The 24833-nt window shown below is 46.2% G+C and overlaps 2 protein-coding genes across 6 annotated transcripts in view; both read right to left on the bottom strand.

Annotated features, from left to right (window-relative positions):
- The window catches only part of LOC120037504 (FERM domain-containing protein 6-like), a 42391-nt gene extending 33459 nt beyond the window's left edge, over nucleotides 1-8932 (bottom strand). The window contains exons 1-3 of the mRNA XM_038983534.1: nucleotides 8765-8932; nucleotides 2152-2356; nucleotides 310-400 (exon numbers count right to left, since the gene is read on the bottom strand). Coding sequence (XP_038839462.1) covers nucleotides 310-400; nucleotides 2152-2232 — 172 coding nt within the window. The 5' untranslated portion in view covers nucleotides 2233-2356; nucleotides 8765-8932. The remainder of the gene's footprint in view (nucleotides 1-309; nucleotides 401-2151; nucleotides 2357-8764) is intronic.
- A 2422-nt stretch (nucleotides 8933-11354) lies between these two features.
- Nucleotides 11355-24833, bottom strand: part of LOC120037500 (protein FAM135A-like) — a 34000-nt gene continuing 20521 nt past the window's right edge. For 2 of the 5 annotated variants that reach the window (XM_038983527.1, XM_038983528.1), the window contains exons 11-18: nucleotides 21581-23669; nucleotides 19822-19982; nucleotides 19417-19508; nucleotides 18113-18594; nucleotides 15869-16020; nucleotides 14643-14753; nucleotides 14366-14479; nucleotides 11355-13395 (exon numbers count right to left, since the gene is read on the bottom strand). In XM_038983527.1, the coding sequence (XP_038839455.1) occupies nucleotides 13190-13395; nucleotides 14366-14479; nucleotides 14643-14753; nucleotides 15869-16020; nucleotides 18113-18594; nucleotides 19417-19508; nucleotides 19822-19982; nucleotides 21581-23669 (3407 nt within the window). In that variant the 3' untranslated portion in view covers nucleotides 11355-13189. The other 3 variants (XM_038983529.1, XM_038983530.1, XM_038983531.1) reach the window with 3 other exon arrangements.

Raw genomic sequence — 24833 nt, 5'->3', positions numbered from 1 at the left:
GGTGGGCAGGGTAAGGGGTGCGTGGTTGGGCAGGGTAAGGGGTGCGTGGTTGGGCAGGGTAAGGGGTGGTTGGGCAGGGTAAGGGGTGCGTGGTTGGGCAGGGTAGGTCTCAGAGGCCTGGGTCCACATTCATAAAGCGTCTCAGGAGGAGTGCTGATCTAGGATCAGGTCCCCCCCCGTCCATATAATCTAATTTACTATGATGTATAATGTAAACTGATCTCAGGACATCACTCCTACTATGAGGCACTTTATGAGTATGTGTCCTGGTTAGGGCTGGTTTTGGCCTGTGTAGAAGCTACAACTTACCCTTCACCACTGTCAGGCCAAAGAAGTGCAGCTCTTTAATTCCAAGGAGCTCAGACACCTGATTGAACACATCCTGCCCTGTGGACTTGACCTGAGAGAGAGAAGACTGTTATAAACAGGGTGACTGTAACAGGCTGACTGTTATAAACAGGGTGACTAACAGGGTGATTGTAACAGGGTGATTGTAACAGGCTGCCTGCTATAAACAGGGTGATTGTAACAGGCTGCCTGCTATAAACAGGGTGATTGTAACAGCCTGCCTGCTATAAACAGGGTGATTGTAACAGGCTGCCTGCTATAAACAGGGTGACTGTAACAGGCTGCCTGCTATAAACAGGGTGATTGTAACAGGCTGCCTGCTATAAACAGGGTGATTGTAACAGGCTGACTGCTATAAACAGGGTGATTGTAACAGGCTGCCTGCTATAAACAGGGTGATTGTAACAGGCTGCCTGCTATAAACAGGGTGATTGTAACAGGCTGCCTGCTATAAACAGGGTGATTGTAACAGGCTGACTGCTATAAACAGGGTGATTGTAACAGGCTGACTGTTATAAACAGGGTGATTGTAACAGGCTGACTGCTATAAACAGGGTGATTGTAACAGGCTGACTGTTAGAAACAGGGTGATTGTAACAGGCTGCCTGCTATAAACAGGGTGATTGTAACAGGCTGACTGCTATAAACAGGGTGATTGTAACAGGCTGACTGTTATAAACAGGGTGATTGTAACAGGCTGACTGCTATAAACAGGGTGATTGTAACAGGCTGACTGCTATAAACAGGGTGATTGTAACAGGCTGACTGCTATAAACGGGGTGACTGTAACAGGCTGACTGCTATAAACAGAGTGACTTTAACAGGGTGACTAACAGGCTGACTGTGCTATAAACAGGGTGATTGTAACAGGCTGACTGCTATAAACAGGGTGATTGTAACAGGCTGCCTGCTATAAACAGGGTGACTGTAACAGGCTGACTGCTATTAACAGGGTGATTGTAACAGACTGACTGTTATAAACAGGGTGATTGTAACAGGCTGACTGCTATAAACAGGGTGATTGTAACAGGCTGACTGCTATAAACAGGGTGATTGTAACAGACTGACTGTTATAAACAGGGTGATTGTAACAGGCTGACTGCTATAAACAGGGTGACTGTATTAGGGTGACTGGTATAAACAGGGTGACTGTAACAGGCTGACTGCTATAAACAGGGTGACTGTAACAGGCTGACTGTTATAAACAGGGTGATTGTAACAGACTGACTGTTATAAACAGGGTGATTGTAACAGGCTGACTGCTATAAACAGGGTGATTGTAACAGGCTGACTGCTATAAACAGGGTGATTGTAACAGACTGACTGTCATAAACAGGGTGATTGTAACAGACTGACTGTCATAAACAGGGTGATTGTAACAGGCTGCCTGCTATAAACAGGGTGATTGTAACAGGCTGCCTGCTATAAACAGGGTGATTGTAACAGGCTGCCTGCTATAAACAGGGTGATTGTAACAGGCTGCCTGCTATAAACAGGGTGATTGTAACAGGCTGCCTGCTATAAACAGGGTGATTGTAACAGGCTGTCTGCTATAAACAGGGTGATTGTAACAGGCTGACTGTTTTATAAACAGAAAAACACAGAAAAAGTGAACTGATCTCCCAGACATGGATCTCATGTACAACTCCATACCTTTTATAGTACGGGACTAGAAATACTCTTGATACATTACTGGCCCAGGACTAAAACCTTCCAATGAAAAGCCGTCCATTGAACCCCCCTGGCTGACTCATGGAATACCTACAGAATCAACAGGAGGAGTCATAATGGGACGGTGCTCACCCCCACAGTGATGTCCAGCTGTTCTTTATTAGGGAGGAGAACACACAGGGTTCTCTCCTGCTTGGTGGTGGAGACAGACATGGTGTCTGCAATAAGTGTCCTCTCCTGTCACTCCTTCAGTCTCTCTCTCTTCTCTCCAACGATCTCCCCACTCCTTCACTTCTTCTTTCTGGTTAGGGGGAATGTGTTGTTCATTTTCTGCTGTCTAAAAAGACAAATAGAGACAGAGAGACGTTTTTGAGTCATAAAAGCTTTAAAAGACGTTGTAGACGTAACACCAGGCCTAACATAGCAATAACAGAGAATATCATGGTTATAACAATGAATATCATGGTTATAACAGTGAATATCATGGTTATAACAGTGAATATCATGGTTATAACAGTGAATAGCATGTTATAAACACACAAAGCATTAAACATGGGACACATGGGAGTAGCACTGAAGAAAACAGATTTATAGATTTCCTTTTTCAACAGGATCACATTTTGGGCTCCTGAGTGACGCAGTGGTCTAAGGCACTGCATCTCAGTGCTAGAAGCGTCTCTACAGACCCTGGTTCGATTCCAGGCTGTATCACAACGGGCCGTGATTGGGATTCCCATAGGGCGTCCCACAATTGGCCCAGTGTCGTCCGGGTTAGGGTTTGGCCGGGGTAGGCCGTCATTGTAAATAAGAATGTGTTCTTAACTGACTTGCCTAGTTCAATAAAGGTTATATAAATAAACATATATAAAGTGTTTGTTCCCTTTCAGACATCAGTCTAACCACAAAGGCCACTTGTATTTCCATCTACTTTGTTGTTGATATTTTTGGGATTGACTCAAAGGTATTCACTCAATCAGCCTAAAAAGAAAAGGCCAATCCACTATCTGGAGGAGAATAAACAGCATGGTGAGACTGGTGCATTCCTCCTCCATTACCATTATCTGGACAAGTCCACACGGTTACTCCCTGCTCCCTGGTCCCTGCTCTCTGGTCCCTGCTCTCTGGTCCCTGCTCTCTGGGCCCTGCTCTCTGGTCCCTGCTCTCGGGGCCCTGCTCTCGGGGCCCTGCTCTCGGGGCCCTGCTCTCTGGGGCCCTGCTCTCTGGGGCCCTGCTCTCGGGGCCCTGCTCTCTGGGGCCCTGCTCTCTGGGGCCCTGCTCTCTGGGGCCCTGCTCTCTGGGGCCCTGCTCTCTGGGGCCCTGCTCTCTGGGGCCCTGCTCTCTGGGGCCCTGCTCTCTGGGGCCCTGGTCCCTGCTCTCTGGTCCCTGCTCTCTGGTCCCTGCTCTCTGGTCCCTGCTCTCTGGTCCCTGCTCTCTGGTCCCTGCTCTCTGGTCCCTGCTCTCTGGTCCCTGCTCTCTGGTCCCTGCTCTCTGGTCCCTGCTCTCTGCCTGATGGAGCTCTCAACTGGAACGGGACTCAAGAGATAAGAGTCTTGGTGCCTGGAGCCGGTCGTGTAGTTAAGGCAGCCGGCCTCAGCAGCCGGTCGTGTAGTCAAAGCAGCCGGTCGCGTAGTTAAGGCAGCTGGTTGGATGCCTAGGCCTACGTCATACTATCAAATCCCAGTCCCACCGTTCTTCTATAGCCTATACTAAACCATATCTACAGCCCCTCAATCTGCCTCCCATTCATTCATGTCAATCCCTTTTGATAAGCACACACAAATACGAAAGGAGTGAAAATTCCCATGTGAAACCATACAGGCCCTTTCCTCCCCAGGTCTGGCCCAGAGCCGGACTCTGCAGGGCTCACATCATTAATCTGATTCATTGATTTGTCGAGATCAGGCTCTTTGTTAATCAGTGGTGGATTGTACCAGTCAGGGATTTGGGTCGGTCGGGGGCAGAAGGGCAACCCCAAAACACGGCCTTCCCAGTGATAATGTTCTGTTGCCAAGATGCTCGAGGTAAGGCAAATGAAACCTGAAAACATTTTAAAGCTGTTCACCGAAAACAAGGGGCTAGTGGCAACTAAACTAACAATACAAAAAACAACAACTTCCTCTGTGATCCTAAAAGGCCTCTGCTGTGGTCTGTTCTGTTCAAACATGATGGAACACGTTACCCACCTCCTGCATTTAGAAAAGTGGCTTGATGTTAAACACACACCCGTCATGACATGATTCAACATGTTTTTTAAAAAGTGCATCACACCTGTTATGATATTCACTCTATGTTATTATTCCCACTAACTGACACTCGCCCATGGGGGACATGAGAATTTGATCAGACGTCAAGTAGTATTGGTTCCATTCTGCCAGTCTAATGTACCTGAAGTATTTGAAAGAAAACACAAGGTACTTTACTAGGTGTGTTTACATCCTCCAAGGAGGAGGAGCAATAAGCACTGTCCTTTATAAACATTATTGCACTTACTCACCTCCAAGAATTAAAGTCCAATCTGAAGGTAGGTGTAGGGGTGTGTGTGTGTGTGTGTGTGTGTGTGTGTGTGTGTAAGAGATAACTCCTGAGAGGTACTCTGGACAGCGTGTTCAAACAGAGTCTCACACCTGCCACTCAGAAGAACAGCACACAATTCAGCAGCACAGTAAAACCTGAAAAGCCAGCCTTGTTCTGAGACATTTGACTGTGAAGTCATACTATCCCCCAGGGCCCAGGCAAAACTCTGATTAAAAACTCACTACAGTCCTAGACTATACAGGAACCTGTATGTGCTCAGGCAGCCCCCACTACTGTGTGAACATCCCTTGTTTGGAACTTCCGTGTGATTTTTTTTGTTGCCATTTTGCTTCTAGTTGTTTTTGAATAATCATGTACTGCCTACCTCACAGTAGGCATAACCTTTTCAAAGGCCCGTTTTCATCTCTCTGTAAAACCCTGGTGAAGGTGAGGTCCACGGGCCAAAACATTGGTGTGAGAACCATTCAATTGTGGGGAGCATCCAAGCATTCAAGAGAATGCTGTGTCTCAACCGGTGACGGGCACAACACAAACACCTAAGACAATGTCAGATCGGGTCTAAGCTACAACATACGTGAAAAGCAGACATCTGAGATGATCTAAAAACGATCTGCCTCATTCATCTGAGATGATCATAACCACATTTTTTTTAATAAATAATCAAATAGTTTGACAACCCTCCCTGTTTGTAAGCTTCCAAATGATATCAAACTCAGCCGTTTATCTTTGTCATTGCAGAAGACATGTATGTCTCATGGTAGGACGGGGTATGCAAAATGAGTCACGTTTGAGCACCTCTATCTCCTGAATGTTTCCGGCACTTTCTGACCACGGGCAAACCTGTTTGGAAGCATTTGTTCAAACCTAAAGGAGTGTAGTCATAAAGTGAGTGAATTCATATGGAATGAGCCAGTAACAAAAGGTCTGAGAAGCCAGTGACAGACACAAGAGCACACCTTCAGAGGCAGTAGATGACCATCTGACTCACGCTGCAGAACAGCGGGGCAGAGGGGAGTTGAAAAGAAAAGCCTGACTGACGTTGAGTACAGCGTTGGTTTTACACAGTGTCCAGGAATGTGAGTTATGCATAAGACAAAGTGAGTTAACACTTAGAATTGTACACGCATTAATTCCTTAGACTAGACGGTTCAATCCTTCGTCACAGTTTCTGTTGACAAAGGGAACTTTGGCCCAATGGTTTTGAATAGATAGATGAATAGATGAAGGATGCAACGAATGGACTGTGGTGATTCTTTGCACTTGAGTCCTTGCATTCATAGCTCTGTCTATGCATTTGAGTGGTTACATTTCTCCAGCCCCATCCCACAGTTGTACCAAAAACGTGGTGGTGGAATCCCAGATGTCCCCTTTAAAATGTGGAGCAGTAAGATTGGAACTACATATTGTGTGTCTGATAGGCTTGACAACACACAGAAAGTATTCATACCCCTTGACTTATTCCACATGTTGTTGTGTTACAGCCTGAATTCAAAATGGATTCAATCTATGTTTTCCTCTCACCTATCGACACACAATACCCTATAATAAAAATGAAATACAGAAATATCTCATTTAAGTAAATACTTTGTAGTAGCAACTTTGGCGGCAATTACAGCTGTGAGTCTTTCATTTCTTTGCCACATTTTTGGCAGTTTTACTTTAGTGCCTTATTGACTGATGTTGAGCACATTTAGGTTAGTATTAGTATTGTATTGTGGAGTAACTACAATGTTGTTGATCCAGCTTCAGTTCTCATATCACAACCATTAAAACTGAAAGGTTTTAAAATCCCCATTGGCCTCATAGTGAAATCCCTGAGTGGTTTCCTTCCTCTCCCGCAACTGAGTTAGGAAGGACATCTGCATCTTTGTAGTGACTGGGTGTATTGATACACCATCCAAAGTGTAATTAATAACTTCACAATGCTCAAAGGGATATTCAATGTCTTCTTTTTACACATCTACCAATAGGTGCCCTTCTTTGCGAAGCATTGGAAAACCTCCCTGGTCTTTGGGGTTGTATTTGTGCTTGAAATTCACTACTCAATTCAGGGATTTAAATCTCATAATAAGTTGCATGGACTCATTCAGTGTTGAATTATAGTGGTTAAAATGATCTTGGTAACCCACATATACAATTATCTGTAAGGTCCCTGAATTGAGTAGTTTTTTACTCCTGAACATATTTAGGCTTGCCATAACAAAGAGGTTGAATACTTATTGACTCAAGACAATTCAGCTTCTCAATTTGTATTCATTTCAAAAGTTTTATACAAATACAATTTCACTTTGACATTATGGGATATTGTGTGTAAATCAGTGACACAAAATCTCAATTTAATATTCAGGCCGTAACACAACACAATATGGAAAAAGTAAAGGGGTGTGAATACTTCCTGAAGGCACTGTACCTTCCACCTAGTCTTATCACTTAATATCCCCATCAAGTATTAATCAGAACAGTTACAGTCAGAGCCAGTTTAAGTATGAGCCTCATCTTACACTCACAAACAAGTCTGCAGACAGGGCAGTCTGCAGACAGGGTGTGAAATTACCTCACTCGTCCTCCCCTCCGACATCCCCTTAGTCTAACCAGAGTGACCTCAGAATTGGCATCCAGAACTGGTTTCAAATACTATTTGAAATCGTATAAATAATTGAGTTTAATTTTTGCTTTACCCTGTATGGGATGCCAGGTGGGCGGGGCCAGGTGGGCGGGGCCAGGTGGGCGGGATTCCCACTTCACTTTTACCACTTTTCTATCAGTTCCATTGCAACAGGTTCAATCAAGCACAGCTAAAGTATTTGAACGATTTAAAATAGTATTTGAAGCCATGTTTTCCTCAGACCTGGCATCACATGAGAGCACTCAGCCCAGACATCTGCAAGGCCTTAAATCGCCTTCAAGACTATTATAACCCCTTGTTCTTAGCATGTTCTTAAATGTGCAAAAACAATACTGCACCAGACCGCTGCACCACCAGACTGCTGCAACACCAGACCGCTGCACTTTACATGCCATCTGCATCTCAAATGGCACCCTATTCCCTATTTAATGCACTACGTTAGACCAAGGCCCATAGGGCTCTGGCCAAAATTAGTGCACTATATAGGGAATAGGGTGCCATTTGGACTACTGCACCAATGCACTGTAGTGTTCAAGCCCTTTAAGGTGCAAAGAGCTGCCAACGGACTGCGCTGTTGAACACTTTGAACAGTGAAGTGAACACTTCAGTGTACCGGTAGAATCTCGATGAGGGGACTGGGGAAGCATACACACACAGTCACATGAAACACACACACACACACACACAAAACCACCAGACCGAAACTAATCACCTCATAACCATCCAGCATTCCAATCTCAGATGAGCAAGGCATCCATTTCATGGTGCAGAGACTAGAAACCATTGATAGAAACATTGAGAGTGATCAACACTACAATCTGGGGGTTTCCAAGGAATATGAGAGTAACATCCAATTATTACACAAAGAGAGAGAGAGACAGAGAGAGGGACAGAGAGAGACAGACAGAGAGAGTGAGGGACAGAGTTAGGGAGAGAGATATGTATGGAAGGCTGAGGACGTGGAAATGTGTATATTTTCTGTGGACGCTTGGGGTAACAATAATCTTCGTTTTTTTTTTTAGATCTAATCATGCAGAATGCAAAACAGAGAGCTTGAACACAAACAGCCCTCTGTAATATAGTGTACAGCACTGTTCTTCAGAACATAGACAAGGGTTTGAGAGGAAGGTGTCATTGAAGGAACCTGGGAGATTAGAGAAACATTTCATAAAGCATATCCAAGTAGCCTCTGAGCAATAGAGGCTATGAGCGCACCTGCATACAAAATAATAATATTCACACTTTCCTTGCTGAATGCAAATGTACATTCCACCTAGTTAACAGTGGGACATCAATGTGATAGAATTCAATTAGAGAATGATATCACATTGGAGCAGGTGTATGCTTATCAAAATGTATTCGATTCATAAAAATGTATTTATTAGGCAACGTTAGAGCATACTAAGTAGCCTACAAACTAAAATAGTAGCCGAAAGAATGCAATACTGTATTGAATGAATAATGGAGACGTTAAACGCATCATGAACACAAATAAACAAAAACATTAACGCGGAATAGAAGAGCAACAAGTGCTTGCATGTTATGCCAATCGCCGCCCTAAATAGTTAAAAAAGTAACACTTACCGACAGACGAAACCAGCAAACACCTGAATATTTTAAACAAAACGATGTTGTTGAGGTTATCCAGACATAGAAATGAGACAAATTATCCCTAAAATAACGGAACGTAGTTTGAGAGTTTTGGCGGACAGTAAAAAAGTAAAAACATTGTCGTTATGTTGAAAACTTTCAAGTTGCTCCTCCGCTGAGCCAGACGCTACAGACTGGACTATACCAACTGCAATTCATCGAAGGGGTGTATGTTTTAGCATAGTTTAGTATTACATTTCGTTTTCTCACTAAGAACTATATTGTCTATATTTCGCAATTAATAGAACAAATTCGTATTTACAATGACGGCCTATATACTTGTAACAATGTACTTTCTCATACTGACATAACGTCAATGTTAATCAACTAGGTTTGATATTCAATATTAGAATCAAACTACAAGTGTAGACCTTACGGTGAAATGCTTACTTACAAGTCCGTATCCAACAGTGCAGTTCAAGAAGAGTTAAGAAAATATTTACCAAATAAACTAAAGTAAAAAATAATAGAAAGTAACATAATAAAATTAAAATAACGAGGCTATATACAGGGAGGTACAGGTCAGTTGAGGTTCATTTGTACATGTAGGTAGGGGTGAAATGACTATGCATATTACAATTACATTTGTGTTTGGTTCAATAGGTGAGTTGAGTGTGAAACCAGGATATCCCAAAGTACACGCCATGGAATCACTCGCTATAATTTATTGGCCACATTTTTATTGCATGGTAATCTGCATGATTCAGCATGATTGACAGCATGCTAATTTCATTACTCACCACTATAATATGCTAATATAGCTCATCAACGTGTGAAAGAAAATATATTTTTTGAAATATTTAATGGTAATTATAAATTAGACATTCTTCGAATCCAATTAATCAAATTTAAATGGAAAACAAGTCTAAAATTTGCCTCCATAATTTTAATTATATGATAATGTATTTTCTAAATTGATGTTGAAAAATGAAGGACGTCTAACCTTCCCTAAACTAAAAACACAACCTTGTACCTCCACCATGTCCTATGAGTTAGCCGTGGTGCATTCAGTTTCAAGCCTCATTAATTGTCTGGGGAAATAATCCAGGGAACGCAACGATAATGAATGTTTGAGCCAGTCTGGCAGGGTTTACTCCAATAAGAGGCAGATTACCCAGATTAGCATTAGTTCATATGAGATTACAGCTAATTAGGTCCACAGTCCGAGACCATACTGCTGTCTCCATATCAACCTGTTGATTTCTATTGTTATCTAGTTTAGCTAATGGTTGTGATTAGATTTTCTAACAGATGCTTTAATGGTATAGGAGGGTTTCGAGGACAGATTAAGGCTAGTCTTGAACTAATAGGTCATTTCAAGGGATATTCTCCAGAGTTAGATTACATGTTTAAGCAGTTTCTACTTTCCTGACAATCATCTGACACATATATACTACATAACACCTGTCTGAGAGAAAGAAAACAGCCCCAGTCCTCTTAACAAGCCTTAGACTGTGTGTGAGATGTTTAACAACTTTGCAGTCTGCTGGTGGACAGGATGTGTAAAAGAGGGTTTGTAAGGCCATGGATGGATAAACTGCCCCCAGGACTGTGATCTCTGGACAATACTGTTGACAGACTCACACCTGGTGTTGTTGTATTTTGTTTCCCTGGCCGTTGACCTTTTCTTCAAGTCAAGAAAAGATGGCCATCCATTGTCTACTTCCCGTCATCTCAGGGGGGAGATGAGCCTAATAACACCCCTCCCTCCCCAAACCTCACCACCCCGTCACCCCTCATCTACCGCCCTCTGACCCCTACACCCCCACTCCTCTTTCTTGCAGTCAGCTCAACATAGTTTAGTCCCTTTGGAGGACTGTCTCATTTAGGAACACATTACATCATCCCACAATGCCCCTCTGCTCTCTGAAAGGGGGTGTCGAGAGAGGAGAGACTGGGGTAAAAGGGGAGGCGTTTGTGTAGTGAGTGTGTGTGTGGAGAGGGAGGTCAATCGGGACTCCATTGTGTTACCATGGGAGACAACATTCCTAAAATCAGCTGGTTGCAACAGGCTTTTATAATTTACTCCAAACAGGGGCAAGGGAGAGAGGGGTAAACTAGGCTTGTAGACACTGAATAAATGGCATTTGCCTACGAAAAATGTCCATTCACACATTCCTAGGACGGTTGACTGTCGTTTGTATTTACCCCACAACCTCAAATAATGAGGACCGTTCATCCCAAATCCATCAAACATTTCAACCAGAGACACTTTATTTGATGGCGGAATAAAATGGCCTTATTTGTTTTTAGCCTACTCCATTGCCATTTCATTGTCAGCCATCTTGCCGTTGTCATGAAAGTTCCATAAGGAGTTGGCATCCAGACTAGTCCTCTTCAAGTCTAGATAACCTTTTATGGAGATGGAATAGATTGAAAACCATACCACTGCCTATTGTTTTTTTCTCTGGCAGGGACATGTGATTATCTTGCAGTGGAATCCACATACACTGCCATCTAGTCAAACATTTGAGTTCTTCACTTTCAACCAAATTGCATAAATGAGCAAAAAAAGACCAACAAATATTTATAATACATTTATTTAATGGTAAAGAGTGCAATGATACAAACCATTTTCACAAAGAAATGAGAAGTTGATTTTATATCTAAAAACAATACTCATGTTAAAAAGCATAAATAATACACCCACCCATCCATGACAGCAAAACATAAATACTCTCCATGAACCAAGATATGTGCTATTCATAAGTACTGACCCTTGGCTACACCCCACCTTTACATCTGGGTCGTATTCATTTGGCACCAGGCGGAAGAAAACAGAATCAAACAGGGTTCTTGCCTACATGAACTTGTCCAATAAGCAAGGCTTTGTTAGAAAACGTTTTGCTACGGTGAGCCCTAATGAACACGACCCTTCTGGCTATAACAGTTGAACAAGTTGATTTAAAACCCCTTGTAATAAAATGTTCTCATGCTATAATCAAGCAAGGCTCGTATAATGTTCCCAACACCAGGTTGGGTTTAGTGTTGTGCACGATGCTGTAATGGCAAAGTAACAGCATACAGTATAAAACCTAGCTCTGGTCCATTGCGCAACGAGTTGTCTCTTCCCCTGTTCAGGAAGGCTCAGCGCCAACAACCTGCACCGAACGCCCTGGTCCAGAGCTATAGAAAACCGCAAAGCCTTATAAGTCCCAGGCTGCATTGTCCGAGTTACAATCAAATTGATTCCGTTAAGTTAGTTCGACTAGACTGGAAGCCTTTACCTTTGTAAAATGAAAAAATAACACAAATGAAAATTCTGATAGTAAAATATGTACTTAGTAAAAATGACCATCCTCAGTAGAAAATCTGTTTTTGATACAGTTGTGGTGCAAATTAATGCAAGAGTATAATAGTTTGACTTTACGACTAATTTGTTGTTGTTGAAGAAAACGCACCTTTTAAATAAAAGGTGACGACAATATGAGAAGATGAGTTAGCTCACCATTTTTAGCAGCTACATTTCCAGATCGGTATTGCAATCGTCTTAATAAATGAATGAATGGTTTGAACAAAACCATGTGAAAATATAACAATTTCATAGATAAATAACACTGAAAAGACTACAATGTGATAAGGAAAACCACCCCCCCCCCCCCCCCCACAAGTACATTCATAAAATCAACTTGAAATCCTCCTTTGAAAAATAGAAGTAGAACAATGAAAATAAGGAACATTCACTAACAACCCGATAAAAAGAACTAAAAAACATACAAATAAACACTGATATTAGACTTTTGACCTTCCATATGGAAGCAGATGCATCTATTAACCATACGCGTCAACCAGATACAATATTGAGAATTGGGTTTAGGATGCAGTGAGGTAATATAAGCTACACATGATAGAAATAGCATCACTAGATTGATGGTCTAGTCATTATATTCTATGTATGCTCCATGTTCTCCTCTCTTCCCCTCTCCCTCCAGCCACAGGTTTTATTTGCTAGCCTGGTCCCAGATCAGTTTGTGCAGTCTTGCCAACTTCTATGGTCATTGGGTGGAGATGGGCAGAGATCTCACTTCAGCACCAATGACATGGTCTTAAATGTGTAAACTCCTGCCACCCGGTGACCTCGGTGACCTGCCCGGTGACCTCCACAGGATACAATGCATACATTTTTTTGGCATGTCAATGATTATAGGAGTTGACCAAAAAGGTCAAAACAGATATGGGACCGGGTTATTGACTGGGAGGCCCCCATTCTCCCTCCTCCAGTCATTTATTTGATTGGGTGGCCACTCCTACTTTCCTATTGAAAAAACGTCCCTCCACTCCAGCCATTGGTTAGATTGGTAGAGCCGCCCACACTTCCCCCCTTCCAGCCATTGGTTGGATTCATAGACCCCTCCTCTCCTACTGAAAGAACTTCAGGCCTGCGACCAGGAAGAACTTCTCCAGGAAGATTTCCGAGTCGAGGACGGCGATGTGTGCTGCTCGGCCAATCAGGGAGTTGGCGGTGTTGGGCAGGGCGTGGATGACATCGTAACGCACCAGGTTACAGTCTCTGTTCTGGAGCACAGGCAGCAACAGGTTCTCTATCATCTCTACATATACTGAACCTGGGGGAGGGGGAGAGGGAAAGTGTGAGAGGGGGAGTGAAAGTGAGAAGGGGGGTGAGAGATGGGAAGTGAGAAGGGGGGTGAGAGATGAGTAGGGGGGGTGAGAGATGGGAAGTGAGAAGGGGGGGGAGAGATGAGAAGGGTGGTGAGATGGGAAGTGAGAAGGGGGGTGAGAGATGGGAAGTGAGAAAGGGAGAGGAGAGTGTGAGAGGGGGGGTGAGAGAGGGGAAGTGAGAAGGGGGTGAGAGATGGGAAGTGAGAAGGGGGGTGAGAGAGGGGAAGTGAGAAAGGGGGAGGGGGAGTGTGAGAGGGGGAGTGAGAAGGGGGGTGAGAGAGGGGAAGTGAGAAAGGGGGAGGGGGAGTGAGGAGGGGGGTGAGAGAGGGGACGTGAGAAAGGGGGAGGGGGAGTGCGAGAGGGAGAGTGCGAGAGGGCAGTGTGAGAGGGGAAGTGAGAAAGGGAGAGGGCGAGTGTGAGAGGGGGAGTGTGAGAGGGGGAGTGTGAGAGGGGGAGTGTGAGAGGGGGAGTGCGAGAGGGGGAGAGTGAGAGGGGGAGTGTGAGAGGGGGAGTGTGAGAGGGGGAGAGTGCGAGGGGGAGAGAAGGAGAGACAGAAAGGGAGTAAAGAGAAAAAAGGGAGTGACAGAGAGAAGAAGAAGAATAAACTCCATTTAGAAGCGTGTGCATACAGTTTACATCTGGGTGGCCCGGGAATCAAACCCACAATCCTGGTGTTGCAAGGGCCATGCTCTAACCAACTGAGCCATACATGACAACAATCAGATGTATTCATCAAGCCATTTCGACATCAACAGTTGTCACAAAGTGCTTAACTGTAACCCGGCCTAGCAAAGACCCAACAGCAAGCAGCAGCGAGAGGAACCAGGCTATTGGTCCAGTAGCTTGTCTACACTGTGAACAAATGTCCTGTAGGACGTGTTTTGTGGCCTGCTCTGATAAATATGTAGGGCCCACCTGTTTGTTTGTCCTTCAGGGCTGTCTTACACATCTCTATCCTGGCTGAGTGATATGGGACGTAACGATCCTGCAGAGAGCCCACTAACACCACGTTCCTGAAGTGATGAAGACCTGCCACAATACATTGACACAGTACACCTGTTATTCATGTAACAATACACAGCAAGCTTCATTTAAATACCCAGGAGAACAGATTGATACCAGGCGTTAACAACGTAACAAATTGCACTGTCAAAAACATCAACAACAATGACCTTTACTCTGCTCAACTCACCAGATTTCTTGCTAAGCTTGTAGAGGAAGGTCTGTCTGGGATCAGAGTGGTCTCTGCAGGTCAGTTGGAGCAGAGAGCCAGATTTCTTCCACTTCTGCATGAACCACAGGCCTGGGAGGGAGGAAGGAGGAGGAATACAGGGGCTAAAGACTGACTAAATCAACCAGGGAGAGGAAGACAAGGACTTGTTTCCTTGACTGAGCATAGCACAGTGCCGTAGTTAAAGGGAAATATACCTTCAACATTTTCACAGTACACTTTCCTGGAATAGTAGACTTTAAAAACATTAAAAACTGTAAGCTAGGAGCTTTTTAGATGGAATGTTGTATCCTGTGTTTTTAAAGTATTGTCTAAATGTCTCCTCTGCTTCCTCCTGCATGCATTGTAGCCTGCCTCAGCCTCACCACTGAGCGCCACATCACTGTCTGGCTCAGTATCCTACTCTCTGTAAAGCAGTTATTACAAATTAGTAGCCTATTTTTTTTGCTCCTTCTGAGGTAGGATCCATTTAAATGTTAGCTTCTTACAGCATCCTTCTAACTGGGTAAGTACCACTAGCCAGAGCCCTTCAGACTTACTGCAATAGAAGTCTCTGCAGGCAGCCACCTGACTGACTGACACAGCCCATCTAGAAGTGACCATCAGTTGTCACACTCATATTCTCATAGTCGGTTTTTGCTTGTTTGGTGGATGTCTGTAGACGCTGCAGGAGTCACGGGACGGTTTTAAAACAGCCTTTTGTACGGCATCTCGCAAACACACTGCGCGCATGAACTAAATAAATCTAATGAGGTAGGATATTTGTCAGATTCGTCAAAATCCCAACTGGTGGCCATGGCCCATGGATGGTTTTATTTGCCCCCCCCCCAAGTTTTCTGAGCAAAAATAAATAAATACAAATTGTGTGCGGAATTTTCATCGTTGGACATAAAAGACACTAAAAACACCAGGAAAACAGCTCCAAATGAAATGAATTTAAGAAATCTGTTCCAAAGTATTCCCACGCATATAAGAGACACACATGATCTTATACAAATATAAGCAAGGTTTGAAATTGTTATGTTTTAGTCAAACATATATATTTGTGCTTCTTGCGGTCAATTTGAATATTATTTATAATTGTTCCGGCCTCCCCAACCATCCGCTCCAGAAAGTAAACAAATGGTTCCGTGGCTGAATCTAGGTGATGATCCCTGCTGTAGAGGGTATAGTGCAGAGAGACATACCTGTGTTGACCAGAGCAGAGCTGTTGTACAGGGTACCCAGGTGAGGTCCAGACAGAGAGAGGAAGGTGTGAAGTCTGCTCAGGTAACATTTAAACCTGGGTCTGGTCAGTACTGAACGAACTATCAGGTTCCCCAGGGAGTGGCCTACGAAGCTGAGAAACAGAGAATACAGACACAGGTCAGAGATCACGCAGGAGCTCAAATCAAACAAGGTAACAGTGAACATGTCGACCCCCACGAATGACGCAGCCCCCCTATAGCTTGGGCCAATCAGTGTAATTTTGTGAATGCCGGATCTCTATGGCAAGATGCATCATTCACCCAAGTTTCCACAGAATTGGGCCAGTGGTTTCTGAGATATCATGAGGGACTAACGTATTAAAGGACCGAGACAGATCCCCTCCCCGATTTCATGGTGGGGGACAATTAAATATGGCTGGATGTGGAGAGCACTGTCATACACCAGGGGGCATCTCAATAGTATTAAGCTGATTCAACTCCTTGTCTTCTTTCCTCCATCTGCACTGATGGAAAAGGGGTGACTGACTGGATAGTGGGAAAGGGGTGACTGACTAGACAGTGGGGAAAGGGGTGACTGACTGGACAGTGGGGAAAGGGGTGACTGACTGGACAGTGGGGAAAGGGGTGACTGACTGGACAGTGGGGAAAGGGGTGACTGACTGGACAGTGGGGAAAGGGGTGACTGACTGGACAGTGGGGAAAGGGGTGACTGACTGGACAGTGGGGAAAGGGGTGACTGACTGGACAGTGGGGAAAGGGGTGACTGACTGGACAGTGGGGAAAGGGGTGACTGACTGGACAGTGGGGAAAGGGGTGACTGACTGGACAGTGGGGAAAGGGGTGACTGACTGGACAGTGGGAAAAGGGGTGACTGACTGGACAGTGGGAAAAGGGGTGACTGACTGGACAGTGGGAAAAGGGGTGACTGACTGGACAGTGGGAAAAGGGGTGACTGACTGGACAGTGGGAAAAGGGGTGACTGACTGGACAGTGGGAAAAGGGGTGACTGACTAGACAGTGGGAAAAGGGGTGACTGACTAGACAGTGGAAAAGGGGTGACTGACTAGACAGTGGGAAAGGGGTGACTGACTAGACAGTGGGAAAGGGGTGACTGACTAGACAGTGGGAAAGGGGTGACTGACTAGACAGTGGGAAAGGGGTGACTGACTAGACAGTGGGAAAGGGGTGACTGACTAGACAGTGGGAAAGGGGTGACTGACTAGACAGTGGGAAAGGGGTGACTGACTGGACAGTGGAAAAGGGGTGACTGACTGGACAGTGGGAAAGGGGTGACTGACTGGACAGTGGGAAAGGGGTGACTGACTGGACAGTGGGAAAGGGGTGACTGACTGGACAGTGGGAAAGGGGTGACTGACTGGACAGTGGGAAAGGGGTGACTGACTGGACAGTGGGAAAGGGGTGACTGACTGGACAGTGGGAAAGGGGTGACTGACTGGACAGTGGGAAAGGGGTGACTGACTGGACAGTGGGAAAGGGGTGACTGACTAGACAGTGGGAAAAGGGGTGACTGACTAGACAGTGGGAAAAGGGGTGACTGACTGGACAGGGGAAAAGGGGTGACTGACTGGACAGGGGAAAAGGGGTGACTGACTGGACAGGGGAAAAGGGGTGACTGACTGGACAGGGGAAAAGGGGTGACTGACTAGACAGTGGGAAAGGGGTGACTGACTGGACAGTGGGAAAAGGGGTGACTGACTAGACAGTGGGAAAGGGGTGACTGACTAGACAGTGGGAAAGGGGTGACTGACTAGACAGTGGGAAAGGGGTGACTGACTAGACAGTGGGAAAGGGGTGACTGACTAGACAGTGGGAAAGGGGTGACTGACTAGACAGTGGGAAAGGGGTGACTGACTAGACAGTGGGAAAGGGGTGACTGACTAGACAGTGGGAAAGGGGTGACTGACTAGACAGTGGGAAAGGGGTGACTGACTAGACAGTGGGAAAGGGGTGACTGACTAGACAGGGGAAAAGGGGTGACTGATTGGACAGTGGGAAAGGGGTGACTGACTGGACAGTAGGAAAGCCAATTCATGGGTGCTAGAGATCCACTATGTTGCTTCTGCCCATACCATTATTACTTCTTTCCATCAGCGCAGATGAAGAAGAGGAGAGGGACACACTTCAGACTATTGCACCCATAGTAGTCAGACTGGGCAAGAAGAAGAGACAGTGAGGTTGTAGACCTGAAGAACCCATATGTACCTGATCTTAGAGACGGTGAGGTTGTAGACCTGAAGAACCCATATGTACCTGATCTTAGAGACGGTGAGGTTGTAGACCTGAAGAACCCATATGTACTTGATCTTAGAGACGGTGAGGTTGTAGACCTGAAGAACCCATATGTACCTGATCTTAGAGACGGTGAGGTTGTAGACCTGAAGAACCCATATGTACCTGATCTTAGAGACGGTGAGGTTGTAGACCTGAAGAACCCATATGTACCTGATCTTAGAGACGGTGAGGTTGTAGACCTGAAGAACCCATATGTACCTGATCTTAGAGACGGTGAGGTTGTAGACCTGAAGAACCCATATGTACCTGATCTTAGAGACGGTGAGGTTGTAGACCTGAAGAACCCATATGTACCTGATCTTAGAGACGGTGAGGTTGTAGATCTGAATGTACTGAACTATTTCATCCAACAGCCGGTCTGTCATCTGCTCAAAGTCAGCAAACGTGTCATTCTGTGGGGAAAACAACAACAAGTCAGACCTAAAGTTCTACAGACTGACAAGGACACGGCATTGTTTACTGCACTTGCATAAGAGGATACAGACGAAACTGCACTCCCATGACAATACTGCACTCCCATGAGACGAAACTAGAAGAAATTCCTATTAACCATCCATTGTTGATTGTCATTCAAGTACAATGGACTTATATAACGTCCCATAATAATGTGAAGTTATGAGGCAGATGAGGTAGTGTCGGTTGGTTTAGGTGTCACTCATTCTCATAGTTGGTTTTTGCTTGTTTGGTGGATGTCTGTAGTGTCGGTTGGTTTAGGTATCCCATAATGAGGTAGTGTCGGTTGGTTCAGGTGTCCCATAATGAGGTAGTGTCGGTTGGTTCAGGTGTCCCATAAATGAGGTAGTGTCGGTTGGTTCAAGTGTCCCATAATGAGGTAGTGTCGGTTGGTTCAAGTGTCCCATAATGAGGTAGTGTCGGTTGGTTCAGGTGTCCAATAATGAGGTAGTGTCGGTTGGTTCAGGTGTCCCATAATGAGGTAGTGTCGGTTGATCCGGTGTCCCATAATTAGGTAGTGTAGATTGGTTCAGGTGCCCCATAATGAGGTAGTGTTGGTTGGTTCAGGTGTCCCATAATGAGGTAGTGTCGGTTGGTTCAGGTGTCCCATAATGAGGTAGTGTCGGTTGGTTTAGGTGTCCCATAATGAGGTAGTGTCGGTTGGTTTAGGTGTCCCATAATGAGGTAGTGTCGGTTGGTTCAGGTGTCCCATAATGAGGTAGTGTTGGTTGGTTCAGGTGTGGTACACTATGGTTAGTTACCTGGTTGCGTTCGGACATGAGGAAGTCTATCCTAGCTCCAGGTAGGCCCAGCTCCAAGTAGGTCTTCACCAGACGCAGGTCAGCACTGTTACCTGGAAGACACAGAATGAAGGAACACCCAAGATATTTCACATTAGACCTGGGTTCAAATACCGTTTGAAATCTTTCAAATACTATGAGCGATGCATTAACCTGTCTGGAACACCACTACTGGGGCTTTCCTATTGGTTCCATTGCCAAGTCAAGCTTGATCAAGCCCAGGTAAAGGATTTGAAATTATTTCAATAGTATTTGAACCCAGATCGGTTTTCAATATATCGGACCACAACATGTCATGTGCCAAAAGAACTGAAGCAGATAACAAGATGGGTTGATTATCTGACTAAATGGATAAAGTGTAGTTACCATCGAGGCCGTGGACACAGACGATGAGGTGGATGCCCTCGTCACAGTTGTCATCCTCCTCCAGGCTAAAGTAAGGAACACTGGAGGCCAGGTCTCCCACCTCACTGTACAGGAACCCTGGTAGTCTCAGCTGCTTCAACTCCTCTTTGGCCGCAACAAAACTACACCACGAGGATAAGGAAGACATTTTTATTATTTGCCTGGCCAGTAATGTTGATTAATAATATAAGCTATTATGATAATCATAATAATACTACTACTGTACACTGAGCATATACACTGAGTGTACAAAACATTAAGAACACCTGCTCTTTCCATGACATAGACTGACCAGGTGAATCCAGGTAAAAGCTATGATCCCTTATTGATGTCACTTGTTAAATCCACTTCAATCAGTGTAGATGAAGGGGAGGAGACAGGTTAAAGAAGGATTTTTAAGCCTTAAGACAATTGAGACATGGATTGTGTGTGTGTGTCATTCAGAGGTTGAATGGACAAGACAAAAGATTGAAGTGCCTCTGAACAGGGTATGGTAGTAGGTGCCAGGCGCACCGGTTTGTGTGAAGAACTGAGGACAAAAGGGGGAGTGCAATGCAATACTAGGAAGATGTTCCTAATGTTTTGTACACTCAGTGTATGTGCCATATAGCAAATGCTTTAATCCAAATTGACTTACAGTGATGCATGCATACATTTTACATATGGGTGGTCCCAACAGGAATCGAACCTACAACCCTTGGCGTTGCAAGCGCCATTATCTACAGACTGAGCCACAAAGGCCCACTAATGTGCAAATGGTGCATCGTCCCTGTCAAATCAACCTAATACAGTGAAGTTAACGGAGCAACATTTCCCTAGCTGACGCTTAAGACATAACCATCAAAGAAGCAGAAATGAAATGATGGAACTGTGGACTGTAGGACATGAGGTGACTGGACCGTGGACTGTAGGACATGAGGTGACTGGACCGTGGACTGTAGGACATGAGGTGACTGGACCGTGGACTGTAGGACATGAGGTGACTGGACCGTGGACTGTAGGACATGAGGTGACTGGACCGTGGACTGTAGGACATGAGGTGACTAGACCGTGGACTGTAGGACATGAGGTGACTAGACCGTGGACTGTAGGACATGAGGTGACTAGACCGTGGACTGTAGGACATGAGGTGACTAGACCGTGGACTGTAGGACATGAGGTGACTAGACCGTGGACTGTAGGACATGAGGTGACTAGACCGTGGACTGTAGGACATGAGGTGACTAGACCGTGGACTGTAGGACATGAGGTGACTAGACCGTGGACTGTAGGACATGAGGTGACTAGACCGTGGACTGTAGGACATGAGGTGACTAGACCGTGGACTGTAGGACATGAGGTGACTAGACCGTGGACTGTAGGACATGAGGTGACTAGACCGTGGACTGTAGGACATGAGGTGACTAGACCGTGGACTGTAGGACATGAGGTGACTAGACCGTGGACTGTAGGACATGAGGTGACTAGACCGTGGACTGTAGGACATGAGGTGACTAGACCGTGGACTGTAGGACATGAGGTGACTAGACCGTGGACTGTAGGACATGAGGTGACTAGACCGTGGACTGTAGGACATGAGGTGACTAGACCGTGGACTGTAGGACATGAGGTGACTAGACCGTGGACTGTAGGACATGAGGTGACTAGACCGTGGACTGTAGGACATGAGGTGACTAGACCGTGGACTGTAGGACATGAGATGACAAGACTGTGGACTCACGCTTTCATCTGTGGTGTGGGGGCGCTGTCATACCAGCGCAGGCTGTTGGAGGTGAGGGAGGTGGAGGGGGTAGGGACTAGAGGTCTCCCCTGGGAAGAGCCCACTGAGCTGGGGGCCAGGGGGGAGCGGACAGGGGCACCATAGCCTGGAGGAAGACCCCTGGGCTCCTGAACATGGTCCAGTCCCAACTGTTCAAACAACAGACTCCTCCCTACTGCCCCTCCATCCCCTTCATCCTCCTCCTCCTCGTCAACGACACCGTTCACGAACGCCAAGCCGTCTCCTTCCTCGTAGAAGCCGTTCTCTATCATCTCGTTGTCCTCTTCCTCGTCTTCCTCTACAGGCGGCCCCGGCCCCGCTCCAGACAGTATCCCCAGGGTGATAGCTGACGTCTCTACAGGGCTGATCTCTGAGACGTCTGTGCTGGAGCGCGAGCCAAAGTAGTTTTCTACCAGTCCCTTCTTGACCAGGTCACTGCTGCTGGCGGTGGAGTTAGAGGAGGGGTAGGAGGCTGTCTGGGGCTCACTACGGGGGGCACCTGGACCCCCTACGGCCCCCTCAGAGAAACCTGTTAACAACCTGGGATCAGTGTTAAGTGTTGACTCAGAGGTTGAGGAAAAAGTCCTAGGAGGCAGATATTGAGAAGCAGAACCCCCACTAGCAGTGGTGTTGAGGCCCATCCCAGCATCGGGGTGCGTTTGGCTGGGTACAGAGCAGCGTGTTGGGACAGATAGTGGTGGTTCTCCATAGAACACCAGGCTCTGTTGCTCCTGTACCAGAACACTGGACTTCCTCATTCCCCCTGGGCCTGGTGGCCCCTCGGCCTCCCCTCCTCCTAGACTGCTGGAGCCCCTGGACACAGACGTACCCCCCTCCCCCTCGTCATCCGAGGGCAGCGAGTTGATGGAGGTGAGGGAAGACTGGACGCCGCTGACCGAGCTGACTGTACTCTCCGGGTTGAGGCCCTCTCCAGCCCCCATGCTGCCCTTATGGACAGAGGTGGGCTGGACGGGCCGGGGAGCAGGGCTGAGTAGGGGCCGTTCGGCCTGCTGGGGGCCCAACTCAGTCTCAGGGGCCCCAGCCAGGCCTCCGGCCCCACCCTGGGTAGCCAGCTGGATAGCGAAGGAGCTGGGCTCGCTCTCGATACCAGAGTCGGAGAGGCGGGAGGAGGCACTGGGGACTGCAGCACCTCCGTCTGGTGGCAGCCTGATACAATCACCTTTCACCTGCTGTAGAAGCACCAGGCCTGGCCTCTGACTAACCTCTGTCATTACCTCTCTACCCCCAGGCCTGTCAGACACCTCAGACCTCCAGTCTCTCATAGCAAGGTGTTTAGAGTCGGACATACACAGGTCTGTCTGGGTGATTTCTGGGACATCTTTTTTGGAGGTCCCATCCCCATCCGTGCGACAGGGCAGGAGAACTGTCACTGTGTCTCCTTGGTACGGGTCCTTGTCACTGGGTTGGACCTCAATGTGCCTGAGTCCAGTGGCGGTAGAACCAGGCGTGTAGTGATCGGGCAGCTGCTGGCTGCAGTGGTCAACGGCAGCATTTTTGTGAATTACTTGGTTATTATCTGTGGTGGCTAATCCGGCTACAGCTCCAGGACCAGCCTGGGCCGGCTTGTTCTGTGTGTCCAAGCTCACTAAGGCTGTGAAGTAACCTTTCTGGCTAGCCACGCCACTAGCTACTAGGACGTCATCCTCAAGGAGAGAGTCAAAATTAAGAACAGCATTTGCCTGTCCAGCGGCGGTGGTGGTGGTGGTAGCACCAGGCTCAGGAAAATATTTGGAGATCCTAGTCCTTAGGTCAGTGTTGGAGTCTCCCCCAGTCACCCCCAGCAAGGCATCCCTCTCCCCCTGCTCCCTCTCCTCCCTCTGCTGCTTCAGGCCAGCCTCTCCCTGTCCCTGGGCCTCTCTGTCCTGGTCAGTTTCTCCATGTGTTAGCTGTGAAGGGTTAGCCGAGTTAGCGGCCTTCCCCAGGTTCTTATAGGCCACCAGAACCACAGAGTCCTTGGATCCCTGTCTGATGAGCTTCTTGGCGTTCTCCCTCTCCGTCTTGGCGTTCTTCTTCAGTTTCACCGACTTGCCTTTAATACAAAGAAAAAGTATGTGTTTTATTTTTTAAGGAGTTTTATGATAAAACATCATGGTTCCCACTCTATTCAAGGAAGCATTGTCAAGGATTTGTCAGTGCCATATTTACCAAGACATATAGACTGAGACAGTACTCACTGGGGGCAGAACACACAATAACTATCATCTGAACGTCTAGCGTAGCAACTATCACCTGAACGTCTAGCGTAGTAACTATCACCTGAACGTCTAGCGTAGCAACTATCACCTGAACGTCTAGCGTAGCAACTATCACCTGAAAGTCTAGCGTAGTAACTATCACCTGAACGTCTAGCGCAGTAACTAGCACCTGAACGTCTAGCGTAGTAACTATCACCTGAACGTCTAGCGTAGTAACTATCACCTGAACGTCTAGCGTAGTAACTATCACCTGAACGTCTCGCGTAGTAACTATCACCTGAACGTCTAGCGTAGTAACTATCACCTGAACGTCTCGCGTAGCAACTATCACCTGAAAGTCTAGCGTAGCAACTATCACCTGAACGTCTAGCGTAGTAACTATCACCTGAACGTCTAGCGCAGTAACTATCACCTGAACGTCTAGCGCAGTAACTATCACCTGAACGTCTAGCGCAGTAACTATCACCTGAACGTCTAGCGCAGTAACTAGCACCTGAACGTCTAGCGCAGTAACTAGCACCTGAACGTCTAGCGTAGTAACTATCACCTGAACGTCTAGCGTAGTTACTATCACCTGAACGTCTAGCGTAGTAACTATCACCTGAACGTCTCGCGTAGTAACTATCACCTGAACGTCTCGCGTAGTAACTATCACCTGAACGTCTAGCGTAGTAACTATCACCTGAACGTCTAGCGTAGTAACTATCACCTGAACGTCTAGCGTAGTAACTATCACCTGAACGTCTAGCGTAGTAACTATCACCTGAACGTCTAGCGTAGTAACTATCACCTGAACGTCTAGCGTAGTAACTATCACTTGAACGTCTAGCGTAGTAACTATCACCTGAACGTCTAGCGTAGTAACTATCACCTGAACGTCTAGCGTAGCAACTATCACCTGAACGTCTAGCGTAGCAACTATCACCTGAACGTCTAGAGTAGCAACTATCACCTGAACGTCTAGCGTAGCAACTATCACCTGAACGTCTAGCGTAGTA

Source organism: Salvelinus namaycush, unplaced genomic scaffold, assembly GCF_016432855.1.
Source record: "Salvelinus namaycush isolate Seneca unplaced genomic scaffold, SaNama_1.0 Scaffold173, whole genome shotgun sequence".
NCBI classification, from domain to species: domain Eukaryota; kingdom Metazoa; phylum Chordata; class Actinopteri; order Salmoniformes; family Salmonidae; genus Salvelinus; species Salvelinus namaycush.
This window is presented reverse-complemented; position numbering and strand designations above follow the sequence as displayed.